Source organism: Neurospora tetraspora (genome assembly GCF_033439725.1).
Source record: "Neurospora tetraspora strain CBS 560.94 chromosome Unknown B0H65scaffold_2, whole genome shotgun sequence".
Classification (NCBI taxonomy): domain Eukaryota; kingdom Fungi; phylum Ascomycota; class Sordariomycetes; order Sordariales; family Sordariaceae; genus Neurospora; species Neurospora tetraspora.
In genome coordinates this window covers 6,065,672-6,083,907 of record NW_026944384.1, presented here as the reverse complement: position 1 = coordinate 6,083,907, position 18,236 = coordinate 6,065,672, and the positions used below count along the sequence as shown (strand labels likewise).

At 54.6% G+C, this 18,236-nt stretch overlaps 4 protein-coding genes across 4 annotated transcripts; 2 read left to right on the top strand and 2 right to left on the bottom strand.

The window, feature by feature from the left end:
* The first annotated feature begins 1,071 nt into the window (after positions 1 to 1,071).
* On the top strand, positions 1,072 to 5,318 carry B0H65DRAFT_556667 (uncharacterized protein). The gene is made up of 3 exons (XM_062830060.1): positions 1,072 to 1,240; positions 1,399 to 4,018; positions 4,064 to 5,318. The coding sequence occupies exons 1-3, from the start codon at positions 1,153 to 1,155 to the stop codon at positions 5,055 to 5,057; spliced, it is 3,702 nt and encodes a 1,233-aa protein (XP_062685258.1). The 5' UTR covers positions 1,072 to 1,152; the 3' UTR covers positions 5,058 to 5,318.
* On the bottom strand, positions 5,319 to 7,863 carry B0H65DRAFT_459590 (putative zinc finger in N-recognin-domain-containing protein). The gene is made up of 3 exons (XM_062826470.1): positions 7,362 to 7,863; positions 7,253 to 7,307; positions 5,319 to 7,200 (listed from the first exon to the last, which is right to left on the bottom strand). Exons 1-3 carry the CDS (start codon positions 7,493 to 7,495, stop codon positions 5,557 to 5,559), a joined length of 1,833 nt encoding a protein of 610 aa, XP_062685257.1. The 5' UTR covers positions 7,496 to 7,863; the 3' UTR covers positions 5,319 to 5,556.
* A 135-nt stretch (positions 7,864 to 7,998) lies between these two features.
* On the top strand, positions 7,999 to 11,368 carry B0H65DRAFT_459589 (putative DNA replication licensing factor). The gene is made up of 3 exons (XM_062826469.1): positions 7,999 to 8,268; positions 8,340 to 10,725; positions 10,858 to 11,368. Exons 1-3 carry the CDS (start codon positions 8,264 to 8,266, stop codon positions 11,131 to 11,133), a joined length of 2,667 nt encoding a protein of 888 aa, XP_062685256.1. The 5' UTR covers positions 7,999 to 8,263; the 3' UTR covers positions 11,134 to 11,368.
* A 1,026-nt stretch (positions 11,369 to 12,394) lies between these two features.
* On the bottom strand, positions 12,395 to 15,699 carry B0H65DRAFT_421693 (kinase-like domain-containing protein; the record flags this gene model as incomplete). Its single annotated transcript, XM_062824359.1, has 2 exons — positions 12,395 to 13,105; positions 13,162 to 15,699. 2 exons carry the CDS (start codon positions 15,697 to 15,699, stop codon positions 12,395 to 12,397), a joined length of 3,249 nt encoding a protein of 1,082 aa, XP_062685255.1.
* Positions 15,700 to 18,236: the final 2,537 nt, after the last annotated feature.

Below are 18,236 nucleotides of genomic sequence, written 5' to 3'. Positions count from 1 at the left end.
TATTGTGGTCCAGATCATGGCCGTCGCACACAACTTGCTTGAGAGGGCCATCTCGGTAGACGACGTATGATGTGATCAGATGCAAGAAGCAGTGTTACTGTAAGCTCTCATGTGCAGATACCAAACGAAGGATGCTGTGATTCTGGAGAATCACATCCCATCTTGATATCCAGCCGTGCCCGTTGGCCAGTGAGGGAAAAGCCAGGAAAATAGCGCCCTATCTGATGGACAGACAGAGAAAGACACGATTCCGTCCTAGCGCGAATGCATGATTGTTCACCACTGGGAGAGTGGTGTCCATGTTCTGTAACATTACCCCGTCTGAAGCTTAAAAACGGACTCCGCATCGAACGACGACTTGGTCCGTGGGCAACGGGGCAGCTGGTGGGCTCCGGGCACCCTGTACGGTCCAGTGGACTGTGGACATGCCGTGTGGAGGGCAGGTGCTAAGGTCCCGGCATAACCTTGTGTTTTAGTTGATGGAGAGTTCCATTGCTACCCTGAAAGGTCCTCATCTCTCTCTGTCTCTGTTTCTCTTTGGAAAGAAACAGTTTCCATCCGACCTGTACCGACACCATGGCTTGTTTCTTTTTTCTCTCTTCTTTGTGGAATAGCTTCCTCTGTTAGAACTCGCCTGCATCTTCACTTGTGAGCCTCTGAGGTCTGCACAGTCAAGTCACAAGCATACAGTTACTTGCCTCTACATCTGGGGCCAGACATCCACATACAACCACCACACTGGCACACAGGCCACAGATCAACCACTACTGCCCACTCACCACTGCCGAATGAGCAAAAACCCTTCGGCGATCAGTGATCAGCCCCAGCGAGACAACGAAGACAAGACGAGACAAGCGCCATTCAAAAAAGACAAGGACCCTCCCGTTCAGACACACCCCACGTTTGCGACGCTACGTACCGCAGCAACGGGAATCAAGTACCCAGAGCATCCCAGAACTTACGAACCCTCGAGACCACCTCGACCAAGCACCAAGGCTTCCAAGACACGGCCTGACCACGCGACTTCCCTGTCACAGGTCCCAAGGGCTTCTTCCTTTTACCCTATCTTTCTCGGGGGCAAGACCCCAAAACCACCTTTTCCCCAAACCTTTTTACTTTTGTCTACCTAATTCCCTTTCACACTTCGCCCACATGTCGACGGTCGGCCCCGAGTCGTTTCCCAAGATGGAGCACATCCACGGTGTAGACGTCAGTTGGATGACACACGGGAATCCCAAAGGTTCGTACATAAGTCAAACAACACGGTTGGGTTTCATGCCCCGGCCCGCGGGATCACCAACCAACAAGCATCGTCACATCCTACTGCTTACACAACTCAGCCCTTTGTCGCGAATCTTGGTAACAAGCCGTAACTGACACAAACTTCCCATCGACTAGACAAGATTGCCAGGCGAGCTTCTCTGTCCAAAACATTATCGCAACAGGCGCTCGACATTCCCTACTCTGCTTCTCCCGGCACTTCGACTCCAGAATTTGCCCCAGCGTCGGCACCAACAGCAATCAATGGCTTCAGGACAGACACGTTCAGTGCGCCATCGAGCACACAAAACACGACATCCTCCGCCACAACATCCTCCGCCACAACATCCACCACAACTGCGAAACCGATCCCAATAGGAGGACCATCGCCCGCCGGACCGGGATTCACGAGAACTGGTTCGGACGAAGGAAAGACCCCGCCAATCGGCGTCTCCCCACGAAGAAGGAACTCGTGGTTCTCCAACATCGCCTCCAAGCTCTCGTCCGCAAACGGTGCCGCTCAAAGTCCGCCTCAAACTAATCCAACATCTCCCAAGAACGCCGAGTTCTCCGTGCCCAAGGTCAATCCTGCTAAGAACGCTGTCCTTCAGCACGCCACAAAACACGAAGGCGACGGTCCCTATATCCCAGCCCCGCCCGGTCACGCTCAGGGCGGCGTCTTCCACATTTTCCGAAGGCTATCAACGTCAAACGGAACACTGGGTTCCAACGGAACGAAGGGGCATAATCACGGCTTGGTGGAGCGAAGAGTTTTGAATGTCGATCATCACAGGGAACGATGTGACATCAACGGTCTAAATCAGGCTAAACTTCGGAGAGTTGCCTTCTGCGTCGACGTCGAGATTGCGCCCATGCCACGATACGGAGACGATGCAGCAAAAAAGATAAATGCAAAGCCCCAAGTGGTAACTACCCACGTAGCACCAGATGGCACAATCATGGTTACCAACAGGAAAGAGGAGAACAGCAAGGAAGCAGAGGCAACAGCAGCCGCCAAGGCCGCTGCGGAAACGAGGAAAAAGGAAAAGAAGAAGAAGAGTGAAGAGGAGAGAAAGGCTAGGAAAGAGAAGAAGCGAAAGCTGGCCGAGGCGAACGGCACCATCCCAATGGAAATCCACGTCGATAGCGATTCCTCCGATGACGGTGGTAGCACCGCGCAGCCGCAGCCGCAGCCGCAGCAGCAACAGCCCGAGTCCTCCAGTCGCCGGACGCAATCGATGCCGACTACGAACCCCGTCAGGATATACCGGCGTTGTTGTCAGCTACGCGAGACGCCAATCCTCAAGAGGATTACCGAGCAACTCATGGACCCCGCAAACATGGCACCCGAGAAGGGAGTGGTCGAGAAGCTGGACCTTACCGGATATTGGCTGCAGCTACCCGACCTGGTAACACTCGGCGATTATCTGGCCGTAGTCCCGATCAAGGAGGTGATCTTGGACAACTGTGGTCTGAGTGATGAGGGCCTCCGTGTTATTCTCGCCGGTCTGTTGGCTGCCAGGAAGAACTCGTTTAAGCGACGAAAGCAGCCTACCGGACCCGATGGGCCAACACCACAAGGTGGCGTTGTCGAGAGGCTTATTCTGAAAAATAACAAGATCGGGGCTGAGGGATGGAAGCATATTTGCCTATTCGTTTACCTTTGCCACACCCTCAAGGTTCTGGATCTCTCTCAGGTTCCTTTTCCCCAGCCGACAGGGAACGATGCGAAAAAGACTATGGATCTTTGCCAACTGTTTTCGAAATCACTCGGGGAACGCCTTGGGGGGTCAACGCTTACTCTCTTGAGCTTGGGTGAAAGTGGAATTACTACAGAGCAGCTTGGGTTGGTCATGGACGGGGTCCTCAAGTGCGGCATCAAGAAGATTGTCCTTGCAAACAACGACATCACAGATCAGGGCCTGGCTCACGTCAAGAGGTTTTTGGCGACGCCGACTTGTGAGGGTCTCGATTTGGGCGGCAATGACCTGCGGGGACATATTGACAAGCTTACGGAGGCGTTGGACCAAGAAAACTGTCCGTTGTGGGCACTCAGCTTGGCTGACTGTAACTTGACACCGGCAGCTCTGTCCCAGCTGTTGCCGACGCTGGTCAAGTTGCCCCAGCTACGATTTATCGATCTGTCCCACAACCAAGAGCTCTTCAACACCGAGCCTAGTGCGGTTGCGGTATTGCGCAAGTACCTGCCCGCGATGCCGTCCTTGAAGAGGATACACCTCGTTGACTGCGCTCTCACCCCTGAGCAAGTCATTGCCCTTGCCGAGATTCTGCCAGAGATTCCTGGCCTTGCACATGTCAGCTTGTTGGAGAACCCACAAATCGTGGAACTGACCGATGCAAACACGGATGAGGCGAAGGAGTCCGCCTGTGCGCTGTTCGCGTCGTTGCTCTCTGCCGCGAGGGTCTCGCGAAGCCTCGTCGCCGTGGATATTGAGGTTCCTAACGAGCAGTCGAGCGATCTAGTCAAAGCCATGGCTAAGCAGGTCGTTGCCTACTGCCTTCGCAACATGGGTGAGCACATGGCTGTTGGCGATTTCTCCTCTATGACCGGAGGCCTACCAGACTTCCTTGCTGAGCCTGAATACCCCGATGTGCTTCAGCGCCTGGTTGGTGCTGATGTCACTCAGCCCTACGACCCAGAGGAGGACTTGGACATTGCGCCGGATGAGGACTACGTAATTGGTGGCACTGGTGTCGTCAAGGCGTTGATTTGCTGCTTGGACAATTGCGATGAAGAGTTTAGAACTTGCTGCTTGGACAATTGCGATGAAGAGTTGAAAAGACAATCGGGCGAGTTTGTCCGCGACGTCGAGACCGGCCATGTGCACACTAAGCCTCACGCCCCCGTCGGCAAGGCCAAGGAGACTTCCAAGCACCTGCTGCTCAGCGCAAGAAAGATCCGCACCAGGTTACAGCCCGCCATCCAAAAGGCCAGGGACTCGCACGAAGATACCCACGCCTACCACCGTCTCATCTTCCTCGACAACACCCTCAAGGGCATCATCAAGCGCTTCGAGGACGAGTTCCCCGACACCAAGGAAGTTCCCGCCTCCACCACCGCCGCCGATTCCGCCTCCTTCATCTCCTCCGGCTCCTCCTTCACCACCTACCCCTACGACGACGCCGAGAAGCTTCTGGGAACCTCCATCTCCTCCATTGACCTCGCCCCTTTCGCCTCCATCTGGGGCGACGACGCCGACGACGCCGAAGCCGCACAAGCCGCCGCCTTTGGCATCAAACCCCGCGGCCTGGTCCGCTCCAACTCCACCCTTTCTCTGTCATCCCGCGCTCTGGCCGACGAAGAAGCCCGCGTCCTCCGTGCCGGCCACAAGTTCCGCTCCGGCATCGTCAAGCCCGAGCACTACATGCTCCTAAACTACAGCATAGAAATGATCGGCGCGGACCCGAACCACGCCCGCCTCCTGCACGAACTGTTCGACGAGCTCGATGACGACGAGTACACCAAGATGGTGGACGAGCGCGGCGCCGTGGAGGTGTTTATCGAGAACAAGGAGGACGTGGTGCGCAAGATGAGGGAGCTGGACCCGGCGCATTGGGATCGGTTCGTGGAGAGCCAGGAGATGGCGAGGAAGAATGTCGAGGCCCCTGTTCAGGGGAATGCTGTGTTGGCGGATAAGTGCGAGGCGAATATGAAGAGTTTGAATGCGGCTGGGACGGGGGCGCAGGGGACGTCGGAGTTGACGATGAGGTTGAAGGGAGAGAAGGTTGCTGAGGCTAAGGTTGCTGAGGCTGGTGGTGCTGCTGAGCAGAAGTAAGGGTGTTTAATTACGGAGTTGTTAACAAGGATGGGAGGGGGAGGTGATTATTGCTGTCGGTTTAAAGGCGGACGGGTGTTGGGAAGCAAGCACATGCGGGCGTTTTTTGGTGCCGGTTGGAGTTGTTGGTTCCTTTGTTACAAATGGGAGGTTCTCTGTCAGTAAAAAGACAACACTTTTTTGTTTTGTGAGGTATTTGGTTGTTTTTATTTATGGAGCTGCTATCGAGCTTATGTCGTAGCTATCAAGCAACAACAGCATATTTGTTCTCTTAAATACTTGAATTGGATCGCAACGTGAACCGCCAAGTGAACCCGTTGAGCCGCAACTCTGACGATAACGGGACTTGCCGGATTGTGTATAAGCTGTTTAGACAGGCAGATGAACCCATGAACTCCTTGACGCCATTGACAGTTCCACGCTTCGGTATCATCAATCAACCACAACCCAACCAACCATTACAAAGTATTCAAACACTGTTAAGACCACCCACCGCAAATCAATACCCATCCTGCTCCTTCCTCCCATCCCCTTCCACACCCCCCTCTCCCTCCCCCTCTTCTTCTCCCCCTCCATTCCTCCTAACCTCCTCATCCCCCCTCAACTTGGCAAAATACCCCTTAATATCCTCCGCGCTCACCGCCCGTCCACTCTCGGCAAACTCCCTAAAAAAGGGCTTGAGTTTATCCTTCAAATGGTTATAAGCCATGACGCCCTCGATCGCTCGAACTCGGTCGATGTTCCTCAAGGCACTTTCTCCTCTCTCCAACAGCGAGCCCGACCCCTTGCTGCTTCCGCCGTGTTGGGAACGGAGATCGTCATTGACAGAGGAGCCGTCTTCGGAAACGGGTGGTTCGTAGGTTTCTTCCTCTTCGAGGAGCTGCGGGTGCGGGAGGAGGAGGGGGAAGCAAGTGGTGCAGTGGCAGAGGGAGGAACGGAAGTCGGGGGTGGTGGTGAAGAAGAGGGAGAATTTGGAAGGGCCGGGGGGAGGTGGGGGGAGGGAGGAGAGGAGGCAGGGTTTGGGGGCGGCGGAGGGGGCGGAGTCTGGGTCTGGAGTGGGGGAGTCGGTGGTCATAGGGACGTCTGTTGTGGTAGGGGCGTCAATGGTGGTGATGGTTGTTGTAGCTGACTCGACGACGGCAACGGCGGCGGCGGTGGTTGCGCCGTTGGTTGTGATGGACTCGGCCGTGACGGTGGTGGTGGTGGCCGATTGGACGGTTTCTGAGACGGCAAGTTCTTCGGTTTTAGGCTTCTTCTCCTGGGATTCAACAACGTCTTCGTTGTCGTCATCAGAAGCTTTGCGCTTCTTGGACGAGGAGTCGCCGTTGACTTCGAGTTCTGATGTTGCAGTGGTGATTTGCTCGACAGGCTTGCTCCCTTCCTCCTTCAGATATACAGGCGGCAAGAAGCCTTCAGTGCCCGCGTATCTCTTGATCCAGGGGTAGGCTTCGACGCACTTGTAGCAGATGAAACCCTCGAAGTCGTCGTCGGCAGGGAAGCCAGGTGGCGGAGGGGGGTCGTCGTCTTCGTCTTCTTCCTCTGCCTCTTCAGCATTGGCGCCGTTCTGTTCTGTTGTCTCGTCTTCCGCGATGGTAGGCAGGGGACCACCACTTTCGGTCTGAACCTCCGTCTTCAGCGCAGACTTGGGCTTATCCTTCTTCTCCATCTTCTCATACCAATCCGGTCCCAAACCCACGATGCACCCAGGATGGTACCAATCCTCACCACACCCTCCCGTCTCCGCCGTGCCTAGGCCCAGACACTGGAACATGGTCCCCTTCTGCTCGAACGGGTCATAATCGCACTCGCAGCCGCAGAACCTATTCCGGAAGTTCTGGTTGTACTTGTTGTTCGCATCTGGCTCCTCCGAGTGCACGCCGCCCTTGGTGCCCGTCTCCTCGTTGATGCGTAGATTGCACGGGCTCGTGGCCGGGAAGCGGGTAGTGCCGCAGTCGCAGGTAAAGTTGCGCTTGGCAAAGATCTCGACGAGGGTATGCTCGCCGTGGCACTGGACGGAGCAGGAGTAGCAGATTCCCGCGGCGTTGTAGGGCGCTTTAGGGTCGGCGGGTGGTGGGTTGCAGGTCAGGCAGGAGAAGACGGCCTGGCGGAGGGGACCGAGGGGCTTGGTGCAGTTTTCGATGCTCTGGTGGGAGGTTAGGATTGAACTTGGATGGGGAAAAGGAAGGGATGCGCACGTATGGAAGAGCTTCGCGCGCGTCGGCCTCTAACTGCATTTGGTCGCGGATGAAGCTGGGCTATCGTTAGTACTCTGTCCTATGGTGATTCCAGTATTTGACAACATACTCTGCGGCAGTCTGAGAGTTTTCCGACTTCGCGGAGAAGCTCTCAGTACGAGTCTTGGTAGGCGCGACTGATGCGGAAGCTTCATGGCCGTCCTGAGTGGCCTCGGCGGGCTGTTGCGCCGGTTGGGGGTCCATTGGATTGAGTTCACGGTCGGTCTTTGATGATTGGGGAATCAATATGCTGAAGATAGGAAAGGCTTGGAAAATGTGACGGGGAATGAAAAATGGGTTCTGTCAGAAGTATTTAAAGAAGAAATGGTTGCTGGGGCGCGAGAAGGATGGGGGCGCGTTGGTGAAAGGCGTAAGAGTACGGGAGAAGGGTCGAGCTCACATGTACCTTTGACTTAAGGCACTGTAGGTTTCCAAGCAGCACCGATTGGAATCAGGTATCAGGATGTGTTCTTGAAGCTACTCTATATCAATCATCTCTTCTCGAGGCATGTAGCAACTTTCAGCTCATGCTTTGCTTCTTCTACTCGTCATTGTTCACTTGGTCTTTGAGCTTTTGTGACTTTTGGAATCTCGACAGGTCGAATTGGCGTGTAAGAGCAGCACCAAGTGGGTCCGGTACGTACTGCCAAGCCCATTAAACCAGCAACCACTTAACGCGACCGTCCTTATTCGGCCTAGCGCGTCACGTCTGGCGCGTCTTCCCTTGACTGCAACGCGAAAAAAAGCAGGGGCAAGGTCGGTTTTGGTAGGGTCGCAAGCGAATCGCAAGGGCGACATTCAGTGGTTCCTCGACGCTGTTTGTCTCCATTCCTCTCTCTCTCACCCCGCAACCTATCCTCTCTCTGGCTGGCATTCTCCATAGCAACAACCAGGCCACCATCTCCATTCTCTTGTTTCTTCCATCTGTAGCTGGCTACAGTACTCTGAGATACCCTCCAACAAGTCACAATCATGAGGTATGTTCTGCTCTTCTGAAACGGCTTCTCTTGCAAGTAAACAGTGACTAACTAAACATTGTGAACACCAGTTCCCCGCTTCGCGACAACCCGTCCTCTGCCAACCGCGGCGCCGTTCCCAGGGCCACCCGCAAGCGTGCGCGCAACGATAACGATGGTGCTTCTTCGCTTCCCCGGGCTTCGAGCCCCGTCATGCCCTCTTCTCCTCCTGCCTTCCCAGTTGCCCATGGCGTAGACGAGGACGACGACATCGAGGAAGACGTCGCTGCTGAGCTCGAAGACGACATTGACGACCTCGACGAGTTGGCCGAAGACGATGTAGATCTGTTCCGCGAAGGCTTCGAGCGCGATTATAGGGAAAGAGACGAGAACGACGCCTACGAAGGAATTGACATCGACGATGAGGAGTACGAGGCCCTCGACCCTGCCGCAAGGCGCCGTCTCGAAGCCAAGTTGGCCCAGAGAGACCGTCAAGTCAGGATGGGAATGGGCACTACATACCTTCCTGGTGAAGACGACGACGGTGATATCGACCTTACCAACCTGGAACGCCGCCGAAGGATCCGCTACAATGAAGACCCCGATGTCGATATGGATGGCGACATTATGGACTCGGAACTTCCTCTGGAGGCCCTGATGGATGTCAAGGCTGCCAGCTTGAGCGAATGGATCTCAGTCCCGGCTGTCCAGAAGACCATTCGCAGAGAATTCAAGGCTTTCCTCACAGAGTATACCGACGAGAGCGGCTCGTCCGTTTACGGTAACCGCATTCGTACTCTCGGTGAGATCAACGCCGAGTCGCTCGAAGTCTCCTACGAACACCTCGCTACGGCCAAGGCCATTCTTGCATACTTCCTCGCCAATGCGCCAACCGAGATGCTCAAGCTCTTCGACGAGGTTGCCATGGAGGTCGTCCTTCTCCATTACCCCGACTACGAGCGCATCCACGCCGAGATCCACGTCCGTATCTTCGACCTTCCCATCCACTATACCCTCCGCCAGCTCCGCCAGTCGCACCTCAACTGTCTTGTGCGCGTGAGCGGTGTCGTCACCCGCCGTACCGGTGTCTTCCCCCAGCTCAAGTACGTCAAGTTCGACTGCACCAAGTGCGGCGTCACTCTCGGTCCCTTCCAGCAAGAGTCCAACGTCGAAGTCAAGATCACCTACTGCCAGTCCTGCCAGTCCCGCGGTCCCTTCACCCTCAACTCCGAGAAGACCGTCTACCGCAACTACCAAAAGCTCACCCTCCAAGAATCCCCCGGCACCGTTCCCGCCGGCCGTCTGCCCCGTCACCGCGAGGTGATCCTCCTCTGGGACCTGATCGACAAGGCCAAGCCGGGCGAGGAGATCGAGGTCACCGGCATCTACCGCAACAACTACGACGCGCAGCTCAACAACCGCAACGGCTTCCCCGTCTTCGCCACCATTCTCGAAGCCAACAACATCGTCAAATCCCACGACCAGCTCGCCGGCTTCCGCATGACCGAGGAAGACGAGCACGAGATACGCCGCCTCTCGCGCGACCCGCACATTGTCGACAAGATCATCAACTCCGTCGCCCCTTCCATCTACGGACACACCGACATCAAGACCGCCGTCGCCCTCTCCCTCTTCGGCGGTGTTGCCAAACAAGTCGGCGCCCACCATATCCGCGGCGACATCAACGTCCTGCTCCTCGGCGATCCGGGCACCGCCAAGTCGCAAGTGCTCAAGTACGCCGAAAAGACCGCCCACCGCGCCGTCTTCGCCACGGGTCAGGGTGCTTCCGCCGTCGGTCTGACGGCTTCCGTCCGCCGCGACCCGCTCACTTCCGAATGGACCCTCGAGGGCGGCGCCCTGGTCCTCGCAGACAAGGGCACCTGCCTGATCGACGAGTTCGACAAGATGAACGACCAGGACCGCACGTCCATCCACGAGGCCATGGAACAACAAACCATCTCCATCTCCAAGGCCGGTATCGTCACCACTTTGCAGGCGCGCTGCGGCATTATCGCGGCTGCTAACCCTATCGGCGGGCGGTACAATTCCACGATCCCGTTCTCTGCCAACGTTGAGTTGACGGAGCCGATTCTCTCCCGTTTCGACATCCTTTGCGTCGTGCGCGACACAGTCGAGCCCGAAGAAGATGAGCGGTTGGCGCGGTTCATTGTGGGCTCGCATTCGAGGAGTCATCCGTTGATGAACACCCAGGACGCCTCTGCTAATGCCGCGGGCGGTGGTGACTCGATGGAAGTCGAACAAGACACGCAAGCCAACGCTGGTCAGGCTGAAACCCAAACGGGTGAGCACGGTCGTAAAAAGGAAGGAGAGATCCCGCAGGAGTTGTTGAGGAAGTATATCCTCTATGCCCGCGAGCGGTGCCAGCCCAAGTTGTATCACATGGATGAGGATAAGGTGGCGAGACTTTTTGCGGATATGAGGAGGGAGAGTTTGGCGACGGGGGCTTATCCTATTACTGTAAGTTTTGTTTTGTTCCCCTCCCTCTTTCGTCTTTTCCGTCTTTACTACCATACCTACCTACCTACCTACCTACCTACCTACCTACCTACCAGCAGTTGCAGTTACTAAAACCAACGAAAAACAAAACAGGTCCGCCATCTAGAAGCCATCATCCGCATCTCCGAAGCCTTCTGCCGCATGCGTCTCTCCGAGTACTGCTCCGCCCAGGACATCGACCGCGCTATCGCCGTGACCGTCGAGTCCTTTGTCGGCTCGCAAAAGGTCAGCTGCAAGAAGGCGCTTGCCAGGGCTTTTGCCAAGTACACGCTTAACAGGCCGGGTACTATGGGCAATAATGGCTCCGGGAGTGGTACTTCCCAGGGGAGAAGGGGTGGTGGTAGGAGGGGTGTGAGCGCTGCTGCTTGAGATTCTGAGGGTTCTGAAGTAAGTGGGGGGATGTCAAATTATGTTTTGTGAAGGGATTGGAAGTTTACACGGTTGGGATTTGTTTGGGTTGCCTTATGAGTTTTTGTACTAGGGCTTGATCAGAGCCGGAGTGGAGGCGTTGGGTATATCATGTTGTATGCTTGCTGTTGTTGACGGCCAATGTCATGTTTTCCTGTTGTTCGACTAAAATAGAACACCAAGTGATGAAACCAAAGCCTGGCATTATCAGCAATCGTATTTGCCTCCATCTATCTAGTGTCGTATCATTCCTTCATAACATCATGATGTAGCTCTCCTATTTGTGATACCCTGTCCCATCGTTACCACGCCAACAAGAAGAAGGCAAACAACCGTTCTTCCATCTGATGTGTGTAAAACACCCACCGCTTCTCTCGATTACTGTCATTCCATTGCCCTTTCCCTCCCTCGAATGACAAATAGACAATGCTAAACCACACAGCCTTAGTCCATACACACGTACGTCTATGCACGTAATGAAATACAAGACAATATGCCCTTCCCCCAAAGTTAAGCAAACAGTAGTTATGAAAGCGCAAAACGCCAGAAAGTTGTGATGCCACCATATCCCGCTTTCCTTGTAGTAATGCATCGCCTGGCTTTGCCACAAACGCCGATGTGTGCATAAGAAAAGATCCAGTTGTGGTACCCATAACAATGAAACCGGCTGTAGCAGAAAAATGCTTGAAATATGACTGCTCCTAATTGTCCCATGCGAATTAAGTTGCAGCTTTGCCACTGGCTTTGCCGATATCAGCCAAGCGAGCAGATGGCCAAGGCTTCTAAAGGTGGTCGCTTAGCACTCCAATTGAATGCTCATAACGGAAAATAGTAGGAAATGTTGAGGGAAAGAAAAGAAGTATGGTCGGAGTAGCCTTATTTCAACAGCCCAAAGCAGACTATGCCGCTCCAATTCGTGGCCAATCGAAAGACAACCAGCCGCTGTTCCAAACGGTTATCGAATGGTGTTCAGATCGGAAAGGAACTTTGTCGCAATGTAGCAACCCCGTACAAGGGTGTGATATCCCAGAGTTCATACAATGGACCCCAAATGATTCGAAATCCTATCCACGGTGGATATCCAGCCAACATATCCGACCGACAAAACCTAGGCACACATATACTTCTGGTGAAGGGGCGGTGCAAGACAACTGACCTCTAACCGGCAAGACGATATCGACTCGGGATGCAAGGTAACTAATGAATGCCCCAAGATGCTTACTCAAACGTCAGTCATCGTCGTATCGAACTGTTCCGTGGTCGAAGCGGTCTCCAAGCCCCAGTTGCCTTCGTACACCGTTGCCCCGGCGGTCCTGCGGCAAGCAACCCAGTCAACGGACTCTATCTTCAGTAGATCCTCGGCCGTAGGTCGATTCGCAGGCTCAGGCTGGATCATCCACCGGACAACGCTGTCTAGCGAATGCGGATCATTGGCATCCATCATGAACCTTGGGGGTTCCTGGAGCTCGCTTCTCTTTTGCGCACCAAACAAGTTGCTCGGGTCATATGTGACTGAGCTGAAAGAAAGATTGCGACGTTCCTGACTGGCGGAGAGATCGCCATCCTCGGTAACAGTCTGTGCATCCCGGACAATACCGCTAGCATCACTCGAGGTAAGACTAGGCACAACCGTCAAATCGCCATTTCGAAGGGCCTGCCACGTGGGACCGTTGTCGGGAAGATAGACATTGCAAGCAATCTCCAAGATGATAAGCCCGAGAGCAAAGATATCGGCTGGCTTGTCGTACTGTCCCAACAAGATCTCAGGCCCAATGTATTCTCGGTCACCTTCGCCCTCGACCCCTTTGGGAGCCGGCCATGGAACTGCGAATCCAAAGTCGCCGATCTTAAGATAGCCGTCGAACCCGATGAAGATGTTGGCAGGTTTCAGATCCAGGTGAATGAAGCCAGCGCCGTGAATAGCGGAAAGTCCCTGCAATCAATCAGTTAGCATGCCATTGTTAGAGATTCGGAAGCAATTCGGCCTACCTGGCTTAGTTCAAGCAATGTCTTCCAGATGCGGAAATCATCCATCCTGCCGTTCTGCCCAACCTCTCTGAGGAATGCGTCAAGACTGCCTTCGGTGCAATACTCAGTCTGGATGTACAGACATCCATTTTGTTCCCAGCTATCGACATAGTGCACGATCTTGTCAGAAGTACTCAGGGCCTTCAAAACGGTGACCTCGCGCATTTTGCTTTCGCGTTGCTTCTCACTATGGCCAGAGAAAGCGATCTTCTTGACAGCATAGACCTTCTCAACCGCGGGCGTATGTCTGCCAGGAGTTGATGTAAACGACGAAGAAAAGGAAGCCATTGTGGAGCGTTGGACAACACGATACACTTGGGAAAAGGCACCACCGCCAATCACCTCAGCCTTGTCGAAGCGACTATACACTGCTTCATCGACATTGTTGGGGGCATTCAAGTTTTGGGGCGTAGAGCTGAGTCGACGGTTCTGTCCCTTGGCAAGTGGCTGCCCTTCTGGTGTTGCTGACGGAAATCCTTGGCCTACGAGTGTTGTAGGTGTCGACGGCGACCGAGCAAACTTGACACTGCCTTTGCGAGCATTTGAGATCGACAGATAACTTCCGTCGGGCGGGCCCATAGTTTCCGAAGGTGTCTTAGGATTCCTTGGATTCAAAGGGCTAGCTGAATCAGGTGTATGCCGTTCTGAGGCTTCCACTATGGTGGGGTTGGTCTTGACGGGGGCAGGGGTGGTGAAGGAGTTGCCGCGTCCGCGGCGCATGGTGAAGGAAGGAAGAGACTGGCTCATCCGCGGCGAGTCTTTGATGCCAGCCGGAAGAGGTTTACCGTCGGCCGTGGTGGGACGATCTGTCTGCCCGTTGCTGTGAGGACCCAGTGGACTTGTAAATCCGAAGCTTGAGCTCGGTGTGCTGTGCTCCTTGCTAATGCCGAAAGCAGACGCAGAATGCGTAAACCGTGTGGCAGTGGGGGTCATCTGTGCCTGTTGCGGGTGTGCTGGCGTTGATTGTGACTTGAAAAGACTCTTAGTCGGTGTTGGCGGGGGAAAGTCATCGGACTCAGGTGAGTCTCCTGCATCCTCGCCCTCAAAACTCAACAGACTTGCTCTTCGAAGGTTATTTCCACGAATTTGCTTGAAGAACAGACTTGCGGATCGGTCCTGGGGAGCGAATGGGCTGCCGCGCGGCGTGCTCGAAGCATCAGGAAGAGGGGTAGTTGCAGTGCCAAAAGACAATCTGGACCGCCTGGCACTTCCCAGCGGTTTTGGGGGAAACGTTGAAGAGTCGTAAGGCTGCTTCTTGCAAGGAGTGTCGGGCATAATCCCGGAATTATCTCCAGGACGCTTAGGCGGGCCAGCCTCGGGGTTTCGGTTCATCTTGGACACCAGTCCTGTTGACATGAAGGCAGCCTGAAATGGCTTGGCTCGCTTGTATTTTGGTGTAGCCACGGGCGGTGGGATCTTTGCACCTAGGGGGCGAGCTCCCAAAGGCAGTGACTGTGAGAAGTTCAGAGGTACCCTGGGCTTTTCGCCCAAGCTCACAGGAGGATGCGTGGGCGACTCATCGGGGAGGCTAGAGCCAGACGAAGACTGTGTGATAGTCCGAGACAAGGGGTGACGCTGGGCTGGCGGCCGAGGAAACGGATGAACCGAGGCGCTGGGCAAAGGCGCCTGAGTAAAGGGGCTGCCGCGGTCATCAGGCGGGAGATACTGATCGAGGGACAGCCTTGGCCTGGTCCGGGTTGTGCTAGTAGCAGGAGCAACAACTTTTGGTGCCTGGTTCAGCTGTTTCTCTCCAACACGCCGACCCAACGAGATGCGTTGATCATCATGGCGTTGCTGTAAAGTACTCTTGCGGAGAGAGGTCGTTCGTTTGGGTAGGCTCGAAACGTCAGGCGAGGCCACAGAATCCTGAGGAGGGGTGGTACGGCGAGTGGACGACCGCAGTTCGTATCCTTTGGGCGCATCGTCATCGGCGTCGAACGGGTGCGATGTCGCTGGAGGGTCATCGAGGAGGTTAGCCCCGACACCCAGACTGCGCCGCTTAGGGACTGGGCTTCCCAGAGTAGCGTGGTCCATGATCAATGTCACCTCGGTATGATGGACCGGGCTTGCCTCGGGGCTTGCTATCGGGCTAGGGCTGCGCGAGGAATGGCTTCCGCAGCGGGGACGGGCTTCAGGAGCCGAGACGGATGGTGGGATGGGGTTGCCCGAGTCCCTGTGGGAGCCAAAGCACCTTCTCAGGGGACTCTTTTGGGACATTCGTGACCTGGATAACGGCCTGTTGACCGGTCTGGAAGGTCTCAACGAACGGGCCGAGAGACGCTCGCTGGGTTTGAGCGGAGTAGAACCTTCACGCAAAGGCCGTTGCGAAAGTGAAACAGCGAGTGAGGAAAGGGACTGTGGTGAACCGGCTGGCGTAGTCGAAGCTTGGCGAGCTCTGGAGGGTGATCGTGCAATGGATCTTCGTAACGATCGAACGGAATGGATGTGTGTCGGCGAGGGTAGGGTAAGCGTACCCCCACTCCCATTCGGATATGACATATCTTGGACAGCAGTCAATGTCTGTCTTTGTTGTTGTGTTGTGAGAGGTGATAGGAGCCCGTTTGAGGGACAGTCGTAAAAGGGAAGACTGAGTGGTCAAGCTGGAATTCCAGACTCCGATAACCTAATGAAAAGGCGGCGTGATGTCGTGACGTAAAAGAGCCGTTGAATGGTCGGGTAGTAGCATAGATCGAGAAGTTGAGAGAAACCAGTAAAACCGAGACGGAGAGAAGTCGAGTCTGGCCAACGGGATTTGTCACAAGAACACGTCAGATGTTGAGAGGCGAGACCAGTTCATTCCCAGACCAAGCCTGGCATCTTCCGAGGCAGAAAGTGCTCCCGATGTTTTTCGCTCCTTCCTCCAATGTTGCTCCTCTGTTGGGGTAGTTCCAGTCCAAGCTCCTTCCTAGCGACTTACAATGTGCATGTCGCCAACTTTGGGAAGTTGCACTCTTGCGGCCAAGAGGCCGATCGGGGCAACTGCGCAGGTGCTGCGCGCGCGCACTTGACGAGGCAGCCTCGGTTCGTCGGTGACTTGGTGATTGCCTCACTCCAATGTTTCGGAGTGTTGATGTACCTCTAGTGAGAGACGGGTTCCGCGCCGTATCAGGCCGTACTGTATGTAATTCGGTGTCTGGTATGGGCGGCGGGGAGGGTTGCGATCGCTGGGGGTGGGGCACGCGGGCGCTGACGCAAACAATGGAGGGAGTTTAAATGCTAAATCGATGACAATGGACAAGTGATCGCCGTCCAGAATTCGCTGAGGAATACCAGAGCGCCGTAAGGGATGGGATGAGAATGGATCGAAATCCGAGACCGAAAGCCAAGGGTTGGATATGGAGGTTGTCAAGGTCGATGGAGGTTGTATCGTATGAAGGTTGTACGGGCAGTGAATGGGCGCACAAGAAAGTGCAAGTGACAGGGAACTTAATAGGATTCACCTGCAACACTGGCCGGATTGTTTACTAACGCTGGGGCACTGCTACAGTGCCACTACCAATTTGTACGCGTTGTGCAGGCGCGTTCGTCACTTTACGCAGGTGCGCGCCAGTGGGAAAGTGGCAAGGGTACCAGTGCCCTGGCCTGCCAGCGTGCCTGCCTTAGCTCATTGCACTGTGACCCCAAGATCCCACTTTTTTTGACCATCGTGATGCACCTTTTGCTTGCTCCCGCTTTCCAACATCGAAATCAGATTTTAGTGACAGAAGGAGGCTGTTTCGGATGTGTGAATCCATTCCTTTTCCCCAATAAGAGCCTTCAGGTTTCTCCCCATTGCCAATATAATTGAATGGGTGCATTCACGCCTCAAACCCTTGCTGCATCAGACAGAGACAGAACTATTTTGTGGATCTTCAACCTTGTGGGACGAACTGCGGAACTTCACCGCTCCAGCCAGCTGTGCCGGTAGCAAAAGCGTTTTAAGGAGGGCAAAAATACACCAACGAAACGTCACGAGGTCGACACAAAATCAGTCAGTCAGGTCGCCTGAGTCTGGTCTTGGACTCCACGTCCGTTGGTTCTTTTGCTCTTTCCAGTTTCCACAAGATGAGATCTCGGTGATAGACAAGCGGCAGCTACCAATCTTCCTTCCCGGGGACCCTTGATCATCTGGCCCGGACCAATCAGACGAACTGTTCGGAGCGGCTTGCTAGGATCTTTTGGCCCATCCGCCAATGGGGAGCAAGATGGAGAAGCCGTTTGAATCCACATTTTGGCATTGTCGATTCAACATCCAACTTTGCGAAGGAGAGATCCAAAGTTCTAAACTAACCACATCAAAGCTTTTCAACTGAATGTACGGAGTTAAGTTGTATCCCAATGTCTCTGGCTGTCCAGGCCAGCGTCCACCAAGATGATATCAGTCACTCTGTTCTATGCCTTTATTCAATTCTATTCAATTCTCTGTTGATCATCCAGCGGCAGCAATATTCCGGCACTCTGTCTCAACTTGAGGCCATTTGGGAATGCGGCAACTTTTCAATCCAACTTCCACAAGACACAATGGGAAACCTCCCATGACCTTTCCCGTTACTTCTAGTGACGCGGGTATTTCTGATCTCCTACTTGTCGATGACGCGCGCTGTCAACAACGAACTCCATATCAGATCCACATTCCATAAAGCATGTGCCATTTCCCCTTTGTTTCTCTTTTGGGCCACCCTGTTGGTCCCTTGAGACGTTTCTCCTCATTCCTGGAATTCCAGGGACTCAGAATCTGAAGGACCAAGCCACTCGCCCTATGGGCCTGACGCAGGGCAGCGGGCATGAAGAAGGGAACGGACGTCACGGCACGGTAGTTGACGAGGTACGTACCTTTTCATCCTTCATAAGACAGCCAATCAGAGATGGACCATGGTTCGGATCACGGACCACCAGCGTTACACCGCGGTCTGCGTGGCAGCTGCCGGCGACAACTCACTTCCTCCCAGCCAGCCAACAGAGCCTCACATCCCCGCAAAGTTTAATCGCAACATGGTCCCAGCCTCCAATTCGCGTCTCGTTTCGTTTGATGTTTCCACGTTTACGAAACGGATCGT